The 15,029-nt window shown below is 45.7% G+C and overlaps 1 protein-coding gene and 2 non-coding genes across 3 annotated transcripts; 1 reads left to right on the plus strand and 2 right to left on the minus strand.

Moving 5' to 3' along the window:
• The first annotated feature begins 552 nt into the window (after positions 1–552).
• On the plus strand, positions 553–625 carry Trnam-cau (transfer RNA methionine (anticodon CAU)). The gene has a single exon. It is a non-coding gene; the product is annotated as a tRNA-Met (tRNA).
• A 4,192-nt stretch (positions 626–4,817) lies between these two features.
• Trnat-cgu (transfer RNA threonine (anticodon CGU)) lies at positions 4,818–4,891 on the minus strand. Its single transcript has one exon. It is a non-coding gene; the product is annotated as a tRNA-Thr (tRNA).
• Positions 4,892–8,152: 3,261 nt separating this feature from the next.
• On the minus strand, positions 8,153–13,734 carry Gpx6 (glutathione peroxidase 6). Its single transcript, XM_075971063.1, has 5 exons — positions 13,642–13,734; positions 12,140–12,293; positions 11,341–11,458; positions 10,798–10,897; positions 8,153–9,081 (listed from the first exon to the last, which is right to left on the minus strand). Exons 1-5 carry the CDS (start codon positions 13,726–13,728, stop codon positions 8,875–8,877), a joined length of 666 nt encoding a protein of 221 aa, XP_075827178.1. The 5' UTR covers positions 13,729–13,734; the 3' UTR covers positions 8,153–8,874.
• Positions 13,735–15,029: the final 1,295 nt, after the last annotated feature.

Here is a 15,029-nt window from a genome sequence, read left to right on the forward strand (position 1 = left end):
ATCAGTATTCCCCGACAACTTATTTGTGACGAATGTTCAGTGCGGTTCTGTGAGGTATTACGCCATTCTGCATACAGTCGCGCTTTTAAGTAATTTAGCACGCACAAAAAACCACGCGAATTACTTTCCCTTCCGACCCTCCCCTCCGGCCGTGTCTTTCCATCTCCTAGCTATCCCATCTCATCTTTATTACTCTAATTTGGAGCCTAGACAGGTAGAGAGCATTCAAATGGCACGGCTAAGGAACATGAATTGTAACTTTCTTGGTTGCGGCTCCTGCAGCTTCTGCGCTCCGCTGTCATCTAAAAAGTTCACGCTCAAGAACCGCTGTAGACGCACAGAAGCAAACAAGACCTCAGGATTTAAATTGAGTTTACGGTTTTGATGGGCTGCATCGCGCCTGTCGGTGGTTTCGTGCAGCTCGGGGCGTCGGGGTGGACAAGGCACAGTTTCTTTGACTTCTGTTGAAAAAAAAAATTCTGACTTCGGAAAAAGTGTAGAAGTGTGAAAAAATTGGAATCAATAGTTTTGGGCAAGGTGAGGACACTCAGTGCCTTCTTAGCGCAGTAGGCAGCGCGTCAGTCTCATAATCTGAAGGTCCTGAGTTCGAGCCTCAGAGAGGGCAAATACTTTTCTTGATTAAGAAGCCTAGTGTCAGATAAAGTCTCCCGATCCTGTGGAGTTTTACTATATGAAATCTAGATTCGGTCAACTGACACACCGCAAACGTAATGAGGCTATAGTCCTTCGAGATTTTTTTCTTTTTATTTTAGTACCTCTTGTTTACAAGATGGTTTTTAATATGCCTGCCACAGTTACGTAATTAAAATAAATGTGTGCCTAACATCATAAATCTCAGTTACCTCCTGACGCTCTAGAAAACTGAAGCAAATGTAGAGGCTTCAAATAGTTCAGATATGCTCTCTTGTTCCGGTGAAGTTAGCGCCTCTGTCCCCGGTAAGTCTCAGGCTCTGGGGACTTGGGGTCCGGTCCATAGTCCGCTGACCAGGATATGCAAATGCAGATGTCAACCACAAGGTGGCGGAGTTTGAAAAAAAACGAACCACAGACCCCTTTGCTGGGTGCCTCTCTGCATCTAACAGTCTCTCGCCAGAGAATTAACAAATCGGGAATTCCGTTAAACTTCTTTCAGTCGCGGTTTGAGTTGCTTGGAGCTGTGTTTAAAATTTAAGAGCTTTAAGTGTAAAACCCATTAAAGCGGGTGTGGCGCTGCACACCTGGAATCCCTGTAATTCAGGAGGCTGAGGAAGGTTTGGCAAAAGTTACAGGCTGAGACCTTGTCTCAAAAACCAGCCTGGTAGACGGAGCTATCTGCTAAACATTTCTGTTTGTTTCAATGCCACAATTTCAGGCCAAGATCTACTCTAGGACATCAAAGTGGCTCTGCGTCATGACATAGCTTTAGCAAGTCCAAAGAAACGTCTCCATTATCCTGGGAAAGTCTTTTCGCCTAGGGGGTCCTAGGATTGAGTGTGTCTGGTGTCTATTGAATTTTTGCCCCAATATGACAGGGTTGGGCTAATGGTGTAGCTCAGTTGTAGACTACTTGCCTAAGCATGTGGACTTTGAGTTTCTGTCCAGCAGTGTAAGGGGGACAAGTGCACAGAGGAGATCTGTGAGCGACCAAACCACACCTACATGGGCTCCTCTGCAGCCCCAGCAGACACAGCTCTGCCTCTAGATGGGGACCAAGCACTGGCTGGTCCTGTCCCAGTCGATATGCATGATCTGCTCTCTTGGCAAAGTGTTCAAGCCCTCCCATAGGTGCTTAAAAACGGACCTCAGCCTGGAGCACCTTGCCTGTACAGCCTGTTCTTTACCCACTGTCATCCTGCCTCTGCTTCCTAAGTGCTGGGATGACATTTATGCACCACCATGCTTGGCTCCTGTGCCAGCATGAGTATGTGAGGGTTGTTTGTTGTTTTTCCTGCTCCGGTGTGTGCTTGGCCAACCCTGCTGCTCTTATCAGTCCTTAGCTGGAAAGCAACTAGGACCCTTGCCTGCTGCGTAAGAGGGACGTACACACTGCAGCTGCAGTTTTTAACAGCATGACGAGATCTTGGCAATGGTGGTCCTCTCATTTAAATTTTCTTTAATTTTTTTCAGTTAATTTTTTGGTTTTGGGAGGATTTGGGGTTTTTTTGGTTTTGCTTTTGTGTGTGTGTGTTTGTCTAGTTTAGGGGGTTTTGTTTTTACTGTGTGTTGGGAGCAGTGAGACCCCAGATTCTGAATTTCTTGTAAACAACTTGTTTCCCCCTGATCTGAGTGCCTACAGCTGCTCTGAGCACGAGACCTACAGGAGTTCCTGATGGCAGGAGAGTGGTTCCTGGTGGGTTTGGCTGGGGTGTGGCTATCTCTATATAATCTGCTCCTGAACACAATAAAGGGGGCATTCTTGGGGAATTCAAGGATGACCCGTGTCACTGTCTCTCTGTCTGTGTGTGTCTGTGTATTCTCAACCTCCAGTCCCTTGCCCGAAGCTCGCTAACTGGGTTCTAGCACACAGAGAGCAGACACGGGGGTGCGGTGCGCAGCAATTGGAGGTCTCCATCGAGATATCGGCAACTGTGTATGTCCTATAAATATACTTTCACTTATCAGTAAGTATTTTCTAGGTTTGATAATATTAAAAATGGAATCTTCTTTAAAATTTAGATTTTAGGGAGCTGGAGAAATGGCTTAGTAATTAAGAGTGTCTATTGTTGCAGAGGATCCCAGCTCATTACCCAGAACCACATCATACTTGCCTATAGCTTCACCTCCAGAGGATCCCAGGTTCTCTTCTGGCCTGAGCAGGTGTTCACATATGCACGCACATACACATAAATAGCAAAATAAATGATTTTTTAAATCCATTTTTTCTTTGCTTTGAATGATGAACTTAGCATCCTGCTCAGTAATGATGTATTGTTGCCATTTCCTATACCATCTGGATTGATTTGCTAACAATTTGAAGAACATTTTCTTTTTATGGAGAACACTGACTTGAAATGTGTCATAAATGTTTGCCTGGTCTGTTAATTCTGGCCTTCTAAAGCTGGCTCAGATATTTGTGCTAGGTGAAAAAGTACACACTTGGGAGGTGAAGACACAGGATCAGGGTTCAAGGCCAACCTGGGCTGCATGAGACCCTATTCCAAAACAAAAAAGAATAAAACAAAACAGCAAAAGTTAGTTACTTCTACACTGAGTTTATTTCCAAATAAAGTCACATTAATAACAGTAGGCATAGGGGATTAAAGACTCGACACATCTTTTGGGAAAGCGAAACACACTCGTCAAAACATGCTTAGAATGTTTATTCATACATTTAAAATAAGAAGGGATCCAACATTTGTCACAAACAATTATTTTAAAGATGGAAACATTGACCTCACCACATACTAAACTTAACTGGCCCCTTGTGTATGGGTCAGATAGCCATTTCGGATATTCCATGGGGATTTATCCAGCAATGCCAGTCAACTCTCCTTGAACTTGTCACTGCTGCCCATAGAGCTGACAGAATTTGCCACAGGTGACTCAACCACCTGGTGCAGCAGCTGACGGTTGAATATGGAGACTGGGACCTACATCAAATCTTTACAAAATGGACAGAGATGAGATCCGGGCACAGTTAACGGTAATTTTCTGATTATTTTATGTTGCTACTTCTGGTACTTAGAGAGTGATATACTGGTTATATTATGACAATGTTCGTTGAGTAAAAAAAAAATAAAATAAAGACAGGGCCAGCGAGGTGGCTGAAGGGCTACGGGCACCAGGCACCGCGCCTGACAATGTAACTGGTTATTCTGTGTCCCTAGAACTAGCAAGCCGAGGAGAAAATCGCTCCCACACGTTGCCCCCTGACCTCCATATGCACGTACGCATGCACACACAAATAAAAAATACATAAAGAAATTTAAGGGCGTTTGCCAGTGACTTTATTTTACAGGATACTGTAAGTGCCTGCCCCACATTCTTTCCCCAGTTCACCCCACCCTAGACTGTCTCAGAAGCGGACACACTGACTTACTGTAGATTCATCTTTGTGTACCGGTCACTCCTACAAAGGCGTGTAAGATTCCCTAGAGGTTTGAGTTAGCTTTGCTCACAGCTGTATCTCCTCCCTTTGCCACATCAAAACAAACAGTTCATGTTTGTTGAGTTAGTGGACGAGACTATGGGGGATGAGGAGGCACCGACCTCTTACAGTTTTGGCACAATTGCTTTTTCGATCTGCTCCTTCCTTACTCTGGCTATCTTTGCTCTAGGCTTACTTGGGTCTAGTAAGTTTTAACCAGTATATCATCGGGAATGCTTTCTGGATACTTCCTTCAGAGGCTTAATTTAGGTGTTCTTCCTTTTATCCTCTTCAAAATGCCCATGACAGGGCTGGCCGTGTAACTAGGTGGTCGGGTGCCTGCCCAGCATGTGGAAAGCCTTGGGCGTCCTCTCCTACAACATAAAAAGGGAGAGGGTGGATGGAGGGCCCGGCCTCTTCCTACAAACATTCTAGCTTTTTTTTTTATATTGGCTCACTGAACTGGAAATGTTTAGGTTCTGGATCGTGTGTATCTATGCATCTAATTGTTGTTGCGCATAAATATCTTACTATGGCTTCATGTAAATTTATGAAAAGTGACCAACGTCCTGCCCATACATTATTCTTTTACCATGTTTTGAATTTGAATTATGTCACTAAAAATTGTCTTATTTTCAAAAGTATGAGGACCATGACAGTTACAATCTTGTAAAATAAAGTAGCTTTTTAACAACTGCGTCTTATTTTGTAGGTAGGATGCAAAAATGCAAGGCCCCACTGGGAGTCGAACCCAGGATCTCCTGTTTACGAGACAGGCGCTTTAACCAACTAAGCCATGGAGCCACATGACAGCAGGTATGAAAGACGGGTGAATCTATCCTGTTTTATTTCTGCTTGATGAGGAAAAAATAGCTTCCGCTATCCGGTGATGCCCGTTTTCGTCATAGAAGAAACAGCTGTGAAAAGATGCTGCATTTTCTATAGTCAAGCTGAAAACATCAAACACGAAAACTCCCAGTGACCGATATTTTCCTCTTATCACAAAGATAGTTATTTCACAAGAAAAGAAATCCGGCTGTGTAGTGACAACGGCCATCTACGATAAAGTCGATAAATGTGTAGGCGCGGCGCTTGTGCGTGCTGTACGAGTCTTTGGCCTCTTCAAAGACATGTAAAAAGCAAATCATATGCAGCGTTCTCGCTTGCCAGATTTGCTGGCGACTGGGTATAAAGGCGATCTTTAGCTACAGTTGTCTGCAGGTTTACACCCGCTTCGAACTTCGTAAGATCCATTTCAGGGACCGTAAAGACGTTCTCACGCAGAGCCCCTGGAGCGAGGGGTTGGGGAGGCTGGAGCCTGCGCTTTGGATACTGCGCGCCAGAAACCCCTTGGTTTCCCGGGAGTGGAGGTGGAGGGTTGTGGTCAAACTGGGAAGTTGGCCGGTGCTGGGACTGTTGGGGGCGGGGAGGGGGGAAGTTGGGGTAGAAGAGGGACCTTAGGAACGAACCTGCCAGGCCACAGGGATGGGGCAGGCAGGACCCTTCTTCTCAGGGCTGGGGAGGACTCCAACAGTCCCATAAAATGCAAACGAGTTTCTGAAGAATCGAAGTGTGGGAATTAAGTGCTACCCAAAAACGCCTTTGGCAAAGGCTTTCACCCTAAGGACTTTATAATATCAAGTAGAACACGATTCCCAGTACGTACAGTTGAAAGGCACGGGGTGGTAGCTGCTCTCATTAAAAACAACAAATTCTGTGGCGGTGTACACCTGCAATGCCAACACTTGGAAGTCTGAGGCAGGAGAATTGCCTTGAGCCAGAGGCCAACCTGGTTTACATAGCAAGCCTCAGCTTTAAAAATAAACAACATCCAAACTCAACTCTCTGCCACAGACAGCAAAGTGCAGCAGGGAAACTTGGAATGTCCTGGGACTGAAGGGACAGGTATGGGCTCAGGACCCCCAAGACCAAGTCCTCAACACAAAGGAGATTTATTTGCCTCACAGAGACAAAGGTCCTGGAATAAGAAAGACAGGAGACAGAGGATGAGGCAGAAGGAGGGAAAAGGAATATTGGGGGTGGGGTGAGGCAGAGAACTGCCTCTGGGTAGAAAGGACACAGACTAGGAGGTTTATAAAGAACAGGTAAATGGAAGTTTATAAAGATAAAAGGAGAAACCCCGTGTTAGGATAACGTGTTTAATTCTGATTCACCATCTTAATTAGGGTAACCAAAAGGGAGCGTTTGATTATTGGACTTCAATAATTTGATTGCTGGACCTTGGTAGTCTGCCTCTGGAGGAGGAAGTGGCCAAATAAGAGAATAGACCTCGGTGGCTAGCTTTCAGATAATAATCTGATCGTTTTAGCAGGGCAGAGGGAATGGGGGAGAAGGGAAAGGCCAGCCAGAGCTACGGTTGCCATGCTCAACCTGGCTAGAGACCTTCCTGAGACAGGTCATTGTCCCAGAACCCGGTTCTCTGAGCGAGGACCCTCGTGAAAGATTTTGTGCTGCTGACCATCCGTTAGGTTGTGAGCAATCACAACTTACGATTACACGATAGGGTTGTGGGAAAGTTTGGCTTAAGAAATTTGCTCCAGCAAAAATACTTAATTGTGGTGATAAGTAAAAGAGTTATACTGATATTCTGAGCACTGCCACACATCAGAGTGCCTCGGACACGCCAGTTTGCCCCTTTCTAGGTAATATGCATAGTTTTCCTCCAGAACTAAGATCCATCATAGAAAATGGCTGAGGAGTGAAATGGGATTTTTTTTCCTTTTGTTCCTTTTATAAAGACTTTTATCGTATTACTATGGTCATTATCATTTGGTCCCATATCACAAACCAACTCTCACATCTTATACAGCAGGGACATTTCTGTTTCTGCTTCCCCCGGCTTTGGCTGCGTTATGATTTGGATGTGAAATGTCCAGCACAGACTCACGGCTTTCAACGCTTGCTCCTCAGCTGATGGTGGCTTTGGGGTAGGTTGTGGTCCTTTAGGACGTAAGTGACTGCAGGGCAGGTTGTATGGGGCATTCAGAGATTCTCAGGCACAGAGCACATGGCAAGTTTCCAGTTGCTAGGAGATTTTCAGGGCATCTCCAAGTCCTAAAAGTCAAGTGTCCCAAATTCCTAGACCCAGATGCTTTTGTAACGTTAGCTGGTTAGCTGCTGTAAGAACCAGGGGGCTTGCCCAGACATGGCTCAAAAGCTGGAACACTAGCTCTGGGATCCCAATACCTAAGGCTTGGGAGCTGCAGAACTGGCTGGTACAATCACCACCAGCTCCTGATAAGGGCAGATGATTACAATTAGTGGCAAGCAAGTCACAGAGTAATAAGCCCCCACCCTACACGCTGGGAGCAGTAAGTCTCTGCACTGTGGAACCCATCGCCATAAGCCTGTAGTCTTCCAGACTTGTAGCTATAACAAGCCCTGGAGCCTGACACTAGACCATAATCCCTGTAACACTCAAGGGCCAGAACTACAGACACCAGAAAAGCTACTTTTCCTGCTTCAGGTTTCCATCTGAATAAAACAGAGTACATTAGTCAGCTGACCACTAACGGTGGGGCTTTCTGTAGGGCTTCTGCACCTCGATAAAGATCAGATTTTGTTGCTTTTTGACATTTTGTTCTGTTTATGTGCTTTCAGATTGTAACAGTAAGTATGAATCAATTTTATAAACAAATGAGAGAGGAGGGAGGGGAGGAGGGAGAGGGAGAGAGAAAGAAGAAGTCCTCTTTTGTCGGGACTTAGAGAGCTGGGCTGAATGACCAGAACAGGAGGCACAGAGAGGTCTGGCTCCAAAAAGCCTATGAGCTGGGTGTGACTGCAGTACCTGTGTTCCTAGATATTTGAAAGGCTGAGACAGGAGGATTGGAAACTCAAGGCCAGCCTGGGCTACATACATAGGTCTGTGCTTTAGGTCTGAGCAACAATGTGTCTACAGCACCACCTGATGCTTTTAGTAGTACCAAGGAAGATTCTAGAACACTTCTGAGAATACCAGAATGTTAAAGATGTAAGTGGCAAGGTCAAGAAAGCACATAATAGGGACTGAGAAACATCACTCGGAGTCCACTGCTGCGGGGTCTTTGATTATTTATTGATCATTATCTTGAGACAGCAGTCACAGGAACAAATTTAAAGATGTGAAGAGTCAGGGCGAGAGCAAAGTACATCATTTCGTGCGAAAGACATCCATGGCCAGGAACCGGGACCTGAATGCACTAACAGGAAGGCACCCAGGAAGGTTCTGGTCGGGTATCATCCAGAGGGACCCTGGGGCCTACTGGGATGGAGATGACCCTTCCTTCATGCCAGGTGAGGTTTCTGCTCTCAGCCTTCAGAATCCCCTAAGAAAACTACAAGATCACCACCAAGGGGACTAGACAGAAGAAGAGCTTGACAAAACATCCCCAGCTTGGGAGGAGAGGAGGCTGGGAAGGGAGCCCAGAGGGTCTTGCTACCCATTTCCACTTCCTTTAACTCACCGGGACAGCGAGTGATAGATTAGGATCATTGTGGAGTTACTTTTTTAGGTGTATAGGATTGTCTGGATCATCAACTCTAAAATATGACTTCCTTTTGGAATAGATTAGGAAAACTTGATATAGCAGAGCCTGGTATCTCGGTAAATAGATTTTCTTTTCCTTAATTTTCAATGCATGTGCATGCCTACCAGAACTACACTTCTGTATACAGTCATACAGAGCTGTCCACACAAGCATTAGTAGGGACCTAGGCAGTGTTGCAGGCTTTGGTCATATGGAGGCTGGTGAAGGAGTGGAACAAAGGCATTATGTGTAAGGCATATCCTAGTGGGTCTGGGTTTGGTTTAGGTACTTCATGATGTCGGATTGGACAGCGCTGACAGGGGTATGGTGGAACCAGCGCATGACGGGCACTCCATCGGACCCCACCAGGAACTTCTCGAAGTTCCAGCGGATGTCATGGACCTTCATGGGATTCCAGAAGAGATATTCTGTAGAGCCCAAAAGTTCAGAGGTGGGAGGACAGGAGTTCTAGAGCAGAGATATGAAAGATGGAAAGATGAAAAGATGATCTCGTTTCTGCTTCTGTGTTGTCCAGACTCCTCTTGGCTGCTGTAAGCCTTACTGTTTTAAGCTCCACATGCTTCCAGCCCCTCCCAGACCAACAGTATACGACTCCCAGCACACTAAGGCCGCTCTAGCCAGCGTGGAGAGTGTGGCAGTCAGCGAAAAGCACCTCACGTTCCTGCCTCTCCTCTAGTCGTATGAATTCTAGCCATGAGTAAAATAATACCTTCAGCCATGCATGGTGGCGCACACCTGTAATCCCAGCACTCGGGAGGCAAAGGCAGGCGGACCTCTAAGTACGAGGCCAGCCTGCTCTACAAAGTGAGTTCCAGGACAGCCAGGGCTACACAGAGAAAGCCTGTCAAAAAAAAAAATCTGTTTCTTACAGCAAGTCATGATTCCTATGGTTTCAACTCCCATAGGTGATAATGAATTGGCTTTAGGGCAGGAGCTCCCAGACTTTGGGACTTCATAGGCCAGAAAAATTCAATAGCTGTTTTAACAATGAGGAAATTAAAAATCTGCTGTAACTATAAATTGAAATCTTAAAATATTTTATGTATTTCCTTTCCTTTTCTTTTCTTTAGATTTATCTTATTTTTAAATTGTATGTATATATGTGTGTATCTCAAGTGGGTACGTACACCTGTGAGTACAAGGCCTGCAAAATTTAGAACAGGGTGTTGGATCCTTGGCTGAACAAGTGCTTGTAAGCTGCATAGACATGGATCTGGGAACTGATGAGGAAGATCAGTGTATGTTCTCAGCTGCTGAGCCGTCCCTTCAGCTCCATACTATTTACTTATTTTTTTAAATTAGTTTCACTCAACAGCCCAAGTTGGTCTGAACCTCAGTGTGTAACCCAAGTTGACTATGAGCTCGGTTTCCCAAGCGCTGGGATTTCAAGTATGAGTCTCTCCATCCAATAGGACTTTTAATTATTAATCAGCTGTGTATGAATAATATCACTGTTTCTCTTAAAAGAGGGCCTTGTTATGTAGTTGACTTACCTGGACTATGGACTAAGTTATCCTGAATTCACAGCCATCCCCCTGCCTCTGCATCCTGAGTACTGGCATTATAGGCATGAGCCACCACGTTTTGTCATGGTCATCTTCTGTTATGTGGTATAACTTATCCATAACTTATTATTGGAATTAATAATTGTCTTTTCTATTTAATAAGCAGATCTGTTGTTTCAGCTTGCTGTGGATGAGTGAACATATCCATAGGCAAAGCTTTGCCTGCAGACTACCCTCTGGGGACAAGCGACTAAATGATCCTTGTTGGGAAGGTCCTTCTTTCCTGCTGTTCTGCAGTTATAATACTCTGTGATTCTTCTCCCTTGGCACTCTCTTTTACCCATGTCTATGTCATCTCCTGACTTAATAATAGTTCCTTCGGATAAGAGACTAATCTACTAATAACGGTTAACATGTATCTCACAGTTTCTTGAACAAAGTAGGGATTTGATTAATGATTATAGAATAAACAGATCATTAGTGTTCGGCCAGGGAGATTAATATACATCAGAGCTACCATGGATATTTCCTCTGCTTAAAGCCAAGGCCTCATGTCTGTGAATGAACTCCTTCAGGAGTCCCATCCCATTGCAGATACCAGCCCCATTGCTTCCAGAGAATCCTAGCTGATTGATCCAGGCCATGTTTGCTTACTTACCTTTAGGAAAGAAAAAATCTTTTGTTCGTTTTCTCCATTCACATCCCCCTTTTCAAAGAGCTGGAAATTGGGGACATAGCCACCACCTGGACGCACATATCTGCAGTGAAATAAGGAATTAAATCAAGGAAGGTTAGGACTGGTCACCAATTGTCCTCACAAAGGGATGGAAAGGACTGTAGAAAGAGAGAGGAGGAAGAGGGGTCTCTGGGATCAGGACTCCAAGTGGAGCTTCATAGAATCAGAAAATTCCAAGAGGAAGGGCATACTTTGCCCCCAGATTTCCTGGCCCATCTCCATTTCCGATGTGTCCTTCTTTCCCCTGAATGTCTCTTCCTTAGATCTTCCCTGTTCTCACCCTCAAAGAAGCCAAGTGTGGAGAGAGTACGTGGGCATTTCCTGAGGGCTACATGGAATTCTAGGCATCATGATGCCATTCTTCAACCCATTGTTCCATCACCTACCTAGTTAGAAGATTCTGGAACGGGAAGGTATCTAGGCAGATGAGAAAAGCGTATCCCCAGGGCCCGACATAATACTCACTTGAGTCCAAGGAGGATCTCTGAGTTTTTTCCAGGTTCTTGTTTTCCAAACTGGTTGCAAGGAAAGCCCAGAACGATGACATTGAAGCTCTCCAGCTCCTCCTGCAGTTTGTTTAGTTCTGTAAGCAGAGGGTGAGCGGCATGGGCAGACTCCCCGAACATGACCCAAGGGACTACAAGGTTCACCCTCTTGTCACTTGAATACACTGGAGACGGTGAAAAGCTACAGACATTGAATAATAGGCAGCGTAAACAGCTATAACTCAGGTCTCTGGGAACTTTCTCAATGGCTGCTGATCTTGAGGCACAGGGTTCCCTAAATCTCATTGCTCTTCATCATGCATACAGAAAGTTTATTTTAAGCAAATATAGATCTGATTTCTTAAGATAACCAATCACATGATTGTTCCTTCTTCATTTCCTGCCAGCCTCTAATCCACAGCAAAGGTCCGGTTCCTTGACTCTTTCCCCACACTACCTGACACCAGCTCAGAGGGCCTGAATGTTTTCTATCCCTTTCTGAGAAGCCTCCATGTTTCCCCTTGGCAGACGGACAACAACTCCGGCTTGTTCAAGCACAGATGCGCTCTTAGTGGTCGTCCAGCCTATCCTGGGGAAAGCTTTAGTGCTCAGTGGAGATAATTCTGGCATGGAAAGCAGCAGAATGGCAAGCTTTAAGGGAATAGAGTCAGTGTGCTCATTCATTCCTTGATCCCCACAGCACAGGGAAACCGTCTCCAGTCACGATATGGTGATGTGACAAGCTGGTTCTCAGAGAGAATTGCAATTTGAGTTCTTACCAGGGTAAGTGGCCGTCAGGCCGCAGAAGGACGCCACGTTGACAAAGAGGACGTGCTTCCCTGCATACTGCTGGAACTGAACATACTCCCCACCATCCAGGGTCTTGGCTCCGTATTCATAGATGGTGCCGTTTACCCCCTTGTTGCAGTCCACCTGCAACAGAACACACGCAACTATGGCGGTATGGCCTAGAAAGCGATAATCCTCCACACTTGCCAGCATTTGCCAAACACTTGAAGATTGTTTTTTCACCCTGTAACTTAAAATTGTAAGAACTGAAGAATTTCTGTTTGAGGAACTCCACACCCAAGCAGGCCTTGGTGGTGGGCACAGACCTGGGTGCCCCTAGAGGATGCCCTCTCCAGTGGGCTATGACCTCACTTGATAGTAGGGTAACCTGGGACTTTACAGCTGCCAATCAGAAGTTTACATGCCTCCTTACCCTCCACATCCCCAATAACAGAGGTCAAAGCTCAAAGGTCAGAGTTAAGGACTTATCATAAACCTCGTGAGAGCATTTTAGAAATGTCTGGGCTCCCAAGAAGATACTGGATCAAAAGCTCTAGCCCTGGGACCCAGTCACCAGTGGATTCTCCGTTAGCTAAGGTCTGGGAATTACCGTGCTCTGTGATGAGATTGTTCCTCACCTTTTACAGAAGGGAGTGGGAGCAGACACAAGATATATAAGTAGCTGAAAGCCATAAGTGAGGTTGAGGTTTTCAATGAGTTGCTCTGATATTAAAGTTAACACATATTGGTTTCTTAAGTCATCCCCCACTAGCCCTATTCTGTCTCCTAAGATGCATGCATGAATTTTTTTAAAAAAAAAAAAAACAAACAAGGATGGACACTGACTCTCCATGTAGAAACTTTTGGATTCTAGTCCCTCTTTCTGGCTCCTTGTGAGGACTTTTGGCTACAGGCCCACAGTGTGATCCGTTCCCTGGAGCAGCACCAAGATCTGAGAAGTCCTTACACTGAGCTGAGCTCTCTGTTCGCCTTTCCCCATCAGTCACTGAAGAAAAGTCCCCTTTCCCTAACCACGAAGCCCAGTCCAGGTCTGCTGCCCCCGCCCCCTCTCTCTCGGTTTGGTCCAATTGGTTTGAGAACAATCAGTCTCCCTCCCAACTCACTTGCTACTTAACCACTCATTTCCCAGAACCCAAGGGGCTGATCCAAAGTGCAGATCAGCACGGGAAAGAGCAGATTCTGATTGTCAAGCAGCCATCAAGGGGGAGTGGCACAGGGAGCTGGTGAAGGGGGTAGCTCAAAGATCCACAAAGTGCAGAGAAGCGGAGAAGATATGCAAGGAAAACGCAATAAAGCACAGCGAACAGAGGCAGGCAAGGTGCTGTGGCAGAGGGCCTCAGTGGCAGAAGTCTGCAGAGAAAGGCTGTCAGGCAGCTCTCTCCCTTCAAGAGCAGGATCCTGAATCTCTTGGTAGCTGCATTAGATGTTGGAATCTGTTTAGATCTCCGGCCGGGTGAGGGGTGTTGCTTACCTTTGCTTTTTGAGGACCCAGAGACTCCTGAGCCAAGGCAGCTAGAAATAGTGTGAAAAGACAGGAGACCCAGAACTGCTGGGCCATGGCTGTACAAGGAACACTGGGTGAGTCTTGAACCTCAGGAACTGCGATCCCTTTTGAGTGTCCCCAGCAGGCACCAGTCTGGAGATGCACAGCCAATCACAGAGCTCCTTTCACTCTCCTCCTCTCTCCTCTCTCTTCGCCTCACCCTCGCTCTTCTGATAGAGGAGCCACGTGAATAGGCACTGTTCTGGCAGGTGAAGGTGAAATGAAGGTGGACACCTTTCTGTCTGGAACCTGAGAGGCTGTACCTCCCCTCTCCAAGTGGTGGGGGTAACTCGTGCCAATGAACCACAACCTCCTTTCCCACAACATGTTCACAGGTTTGCATGCAAACTAAAGTTAGAAAAGCCTTGACTCAGATTGTCAATGTGGCGCAGCCTGGAGACGCAGGCACTTGCACCCTGAGGAGTTCTCTTCGCCCATAGGGACCCCTGCTCCTGCTCAGGTAAAGCCAGATCCTTAACTATGCCTTTGAAAAGAACTCAGGACCAGAGAGAACAAAGCAGTCAGTATATCAGGTATTTAGACAAAGAGACATGAAGGGAAGGGCAGAGCACAGACCCAAAACATAGCTGTACGTTCTGCTGTGGTTTTCTAAGCTGATCCGCAAATCCTGTAATTTACAGCAAGATTAAGTGAAGCTCAGAATTTAAGTAATGTTTAAAAGTAAAAGATGCACGCACTGGTTTAGTTTGTAAAGACTTAAATTTTAATTTAGTATTTTGTGTATGGTGTGTGAGCGTGCATGAGGAGAACAGCTGTGTGTGGCTAGTTGTCTTCTACCTTACATGGGTGTCAGAAACTAAACATAAATCATGTTTGTGAAGCTGACACCTTTATAACTGGAGTTACCTTGTGTCAGTGGCCATGAGAAACAGGTGGCAACCAGTGTTCAGATGTCAGCCCACCAGAGGTATGGTTAATCTATCTGCTGGGGGGATTAATCCTGTCCAAAGACGGCAGGGGCATTGACTCTGAAAGTTGTTGCTCACTTTTGCTGAAGCAGCTTGGTGTCTCCCCAAAATCAGTACTGTAGTGTGTAATCTCATGTGATGTTTATATGTAATCTCATGATTGCATCTTAATTTTATGGACACGTATATCTGTGGGTGGTCAGGCTTAGCTATATAGTTCTTATATAGAGAATATATGCTGGGACTTGCTTCATAATTGGACCTATTTGGCCCACGAGGACTGGAGAGATTTAAAAGCCTGCCTTATTCTTTTGCTTATTGGATGACTTTGCCCACCCCTTAAGACATCCAGCGAGAGAATTTCGTCACGTAGCCAGAGACCTTGGT

Source organism: Microtus pennsylvanicus, chromosome 4, assembly GCF_037038515.1.
Source record: "Microtus pennsylvanicus isolate mMicPen1 chromosome 4, mMicPen1.hap1, whole genome shotgun sequence".
NCBI lineage: Eukaryota > Metazoa > Chordata > Mammalia > Rodentia > Cricetidae > Microtus > Microtus pennsylvanicus.

Coding starts and splice junctions, on each gene's coding strand:
- Gpx6 (XM_075971063.1), bottom strand. CDS start 13,728: ATGGCCCAGCAGTTCTGGGTCTCCTGTCTTTTCACACTATTTCTAGCT. Junction 12,294..13,641: donor TGGGTCCTCAAAAAGCAAAG/GTAAGCAACACC, acceptor GTTCTGTTGCAG/GTGGACTGCAACAAGGGGGT. Junction 10,898..11,340: donor GAGATCCTCCTTGGACTCAA/GTGAGTATTATG, acceptor ATTTCACTGCAG/ATATGTGCGTCCAGGTGGTG.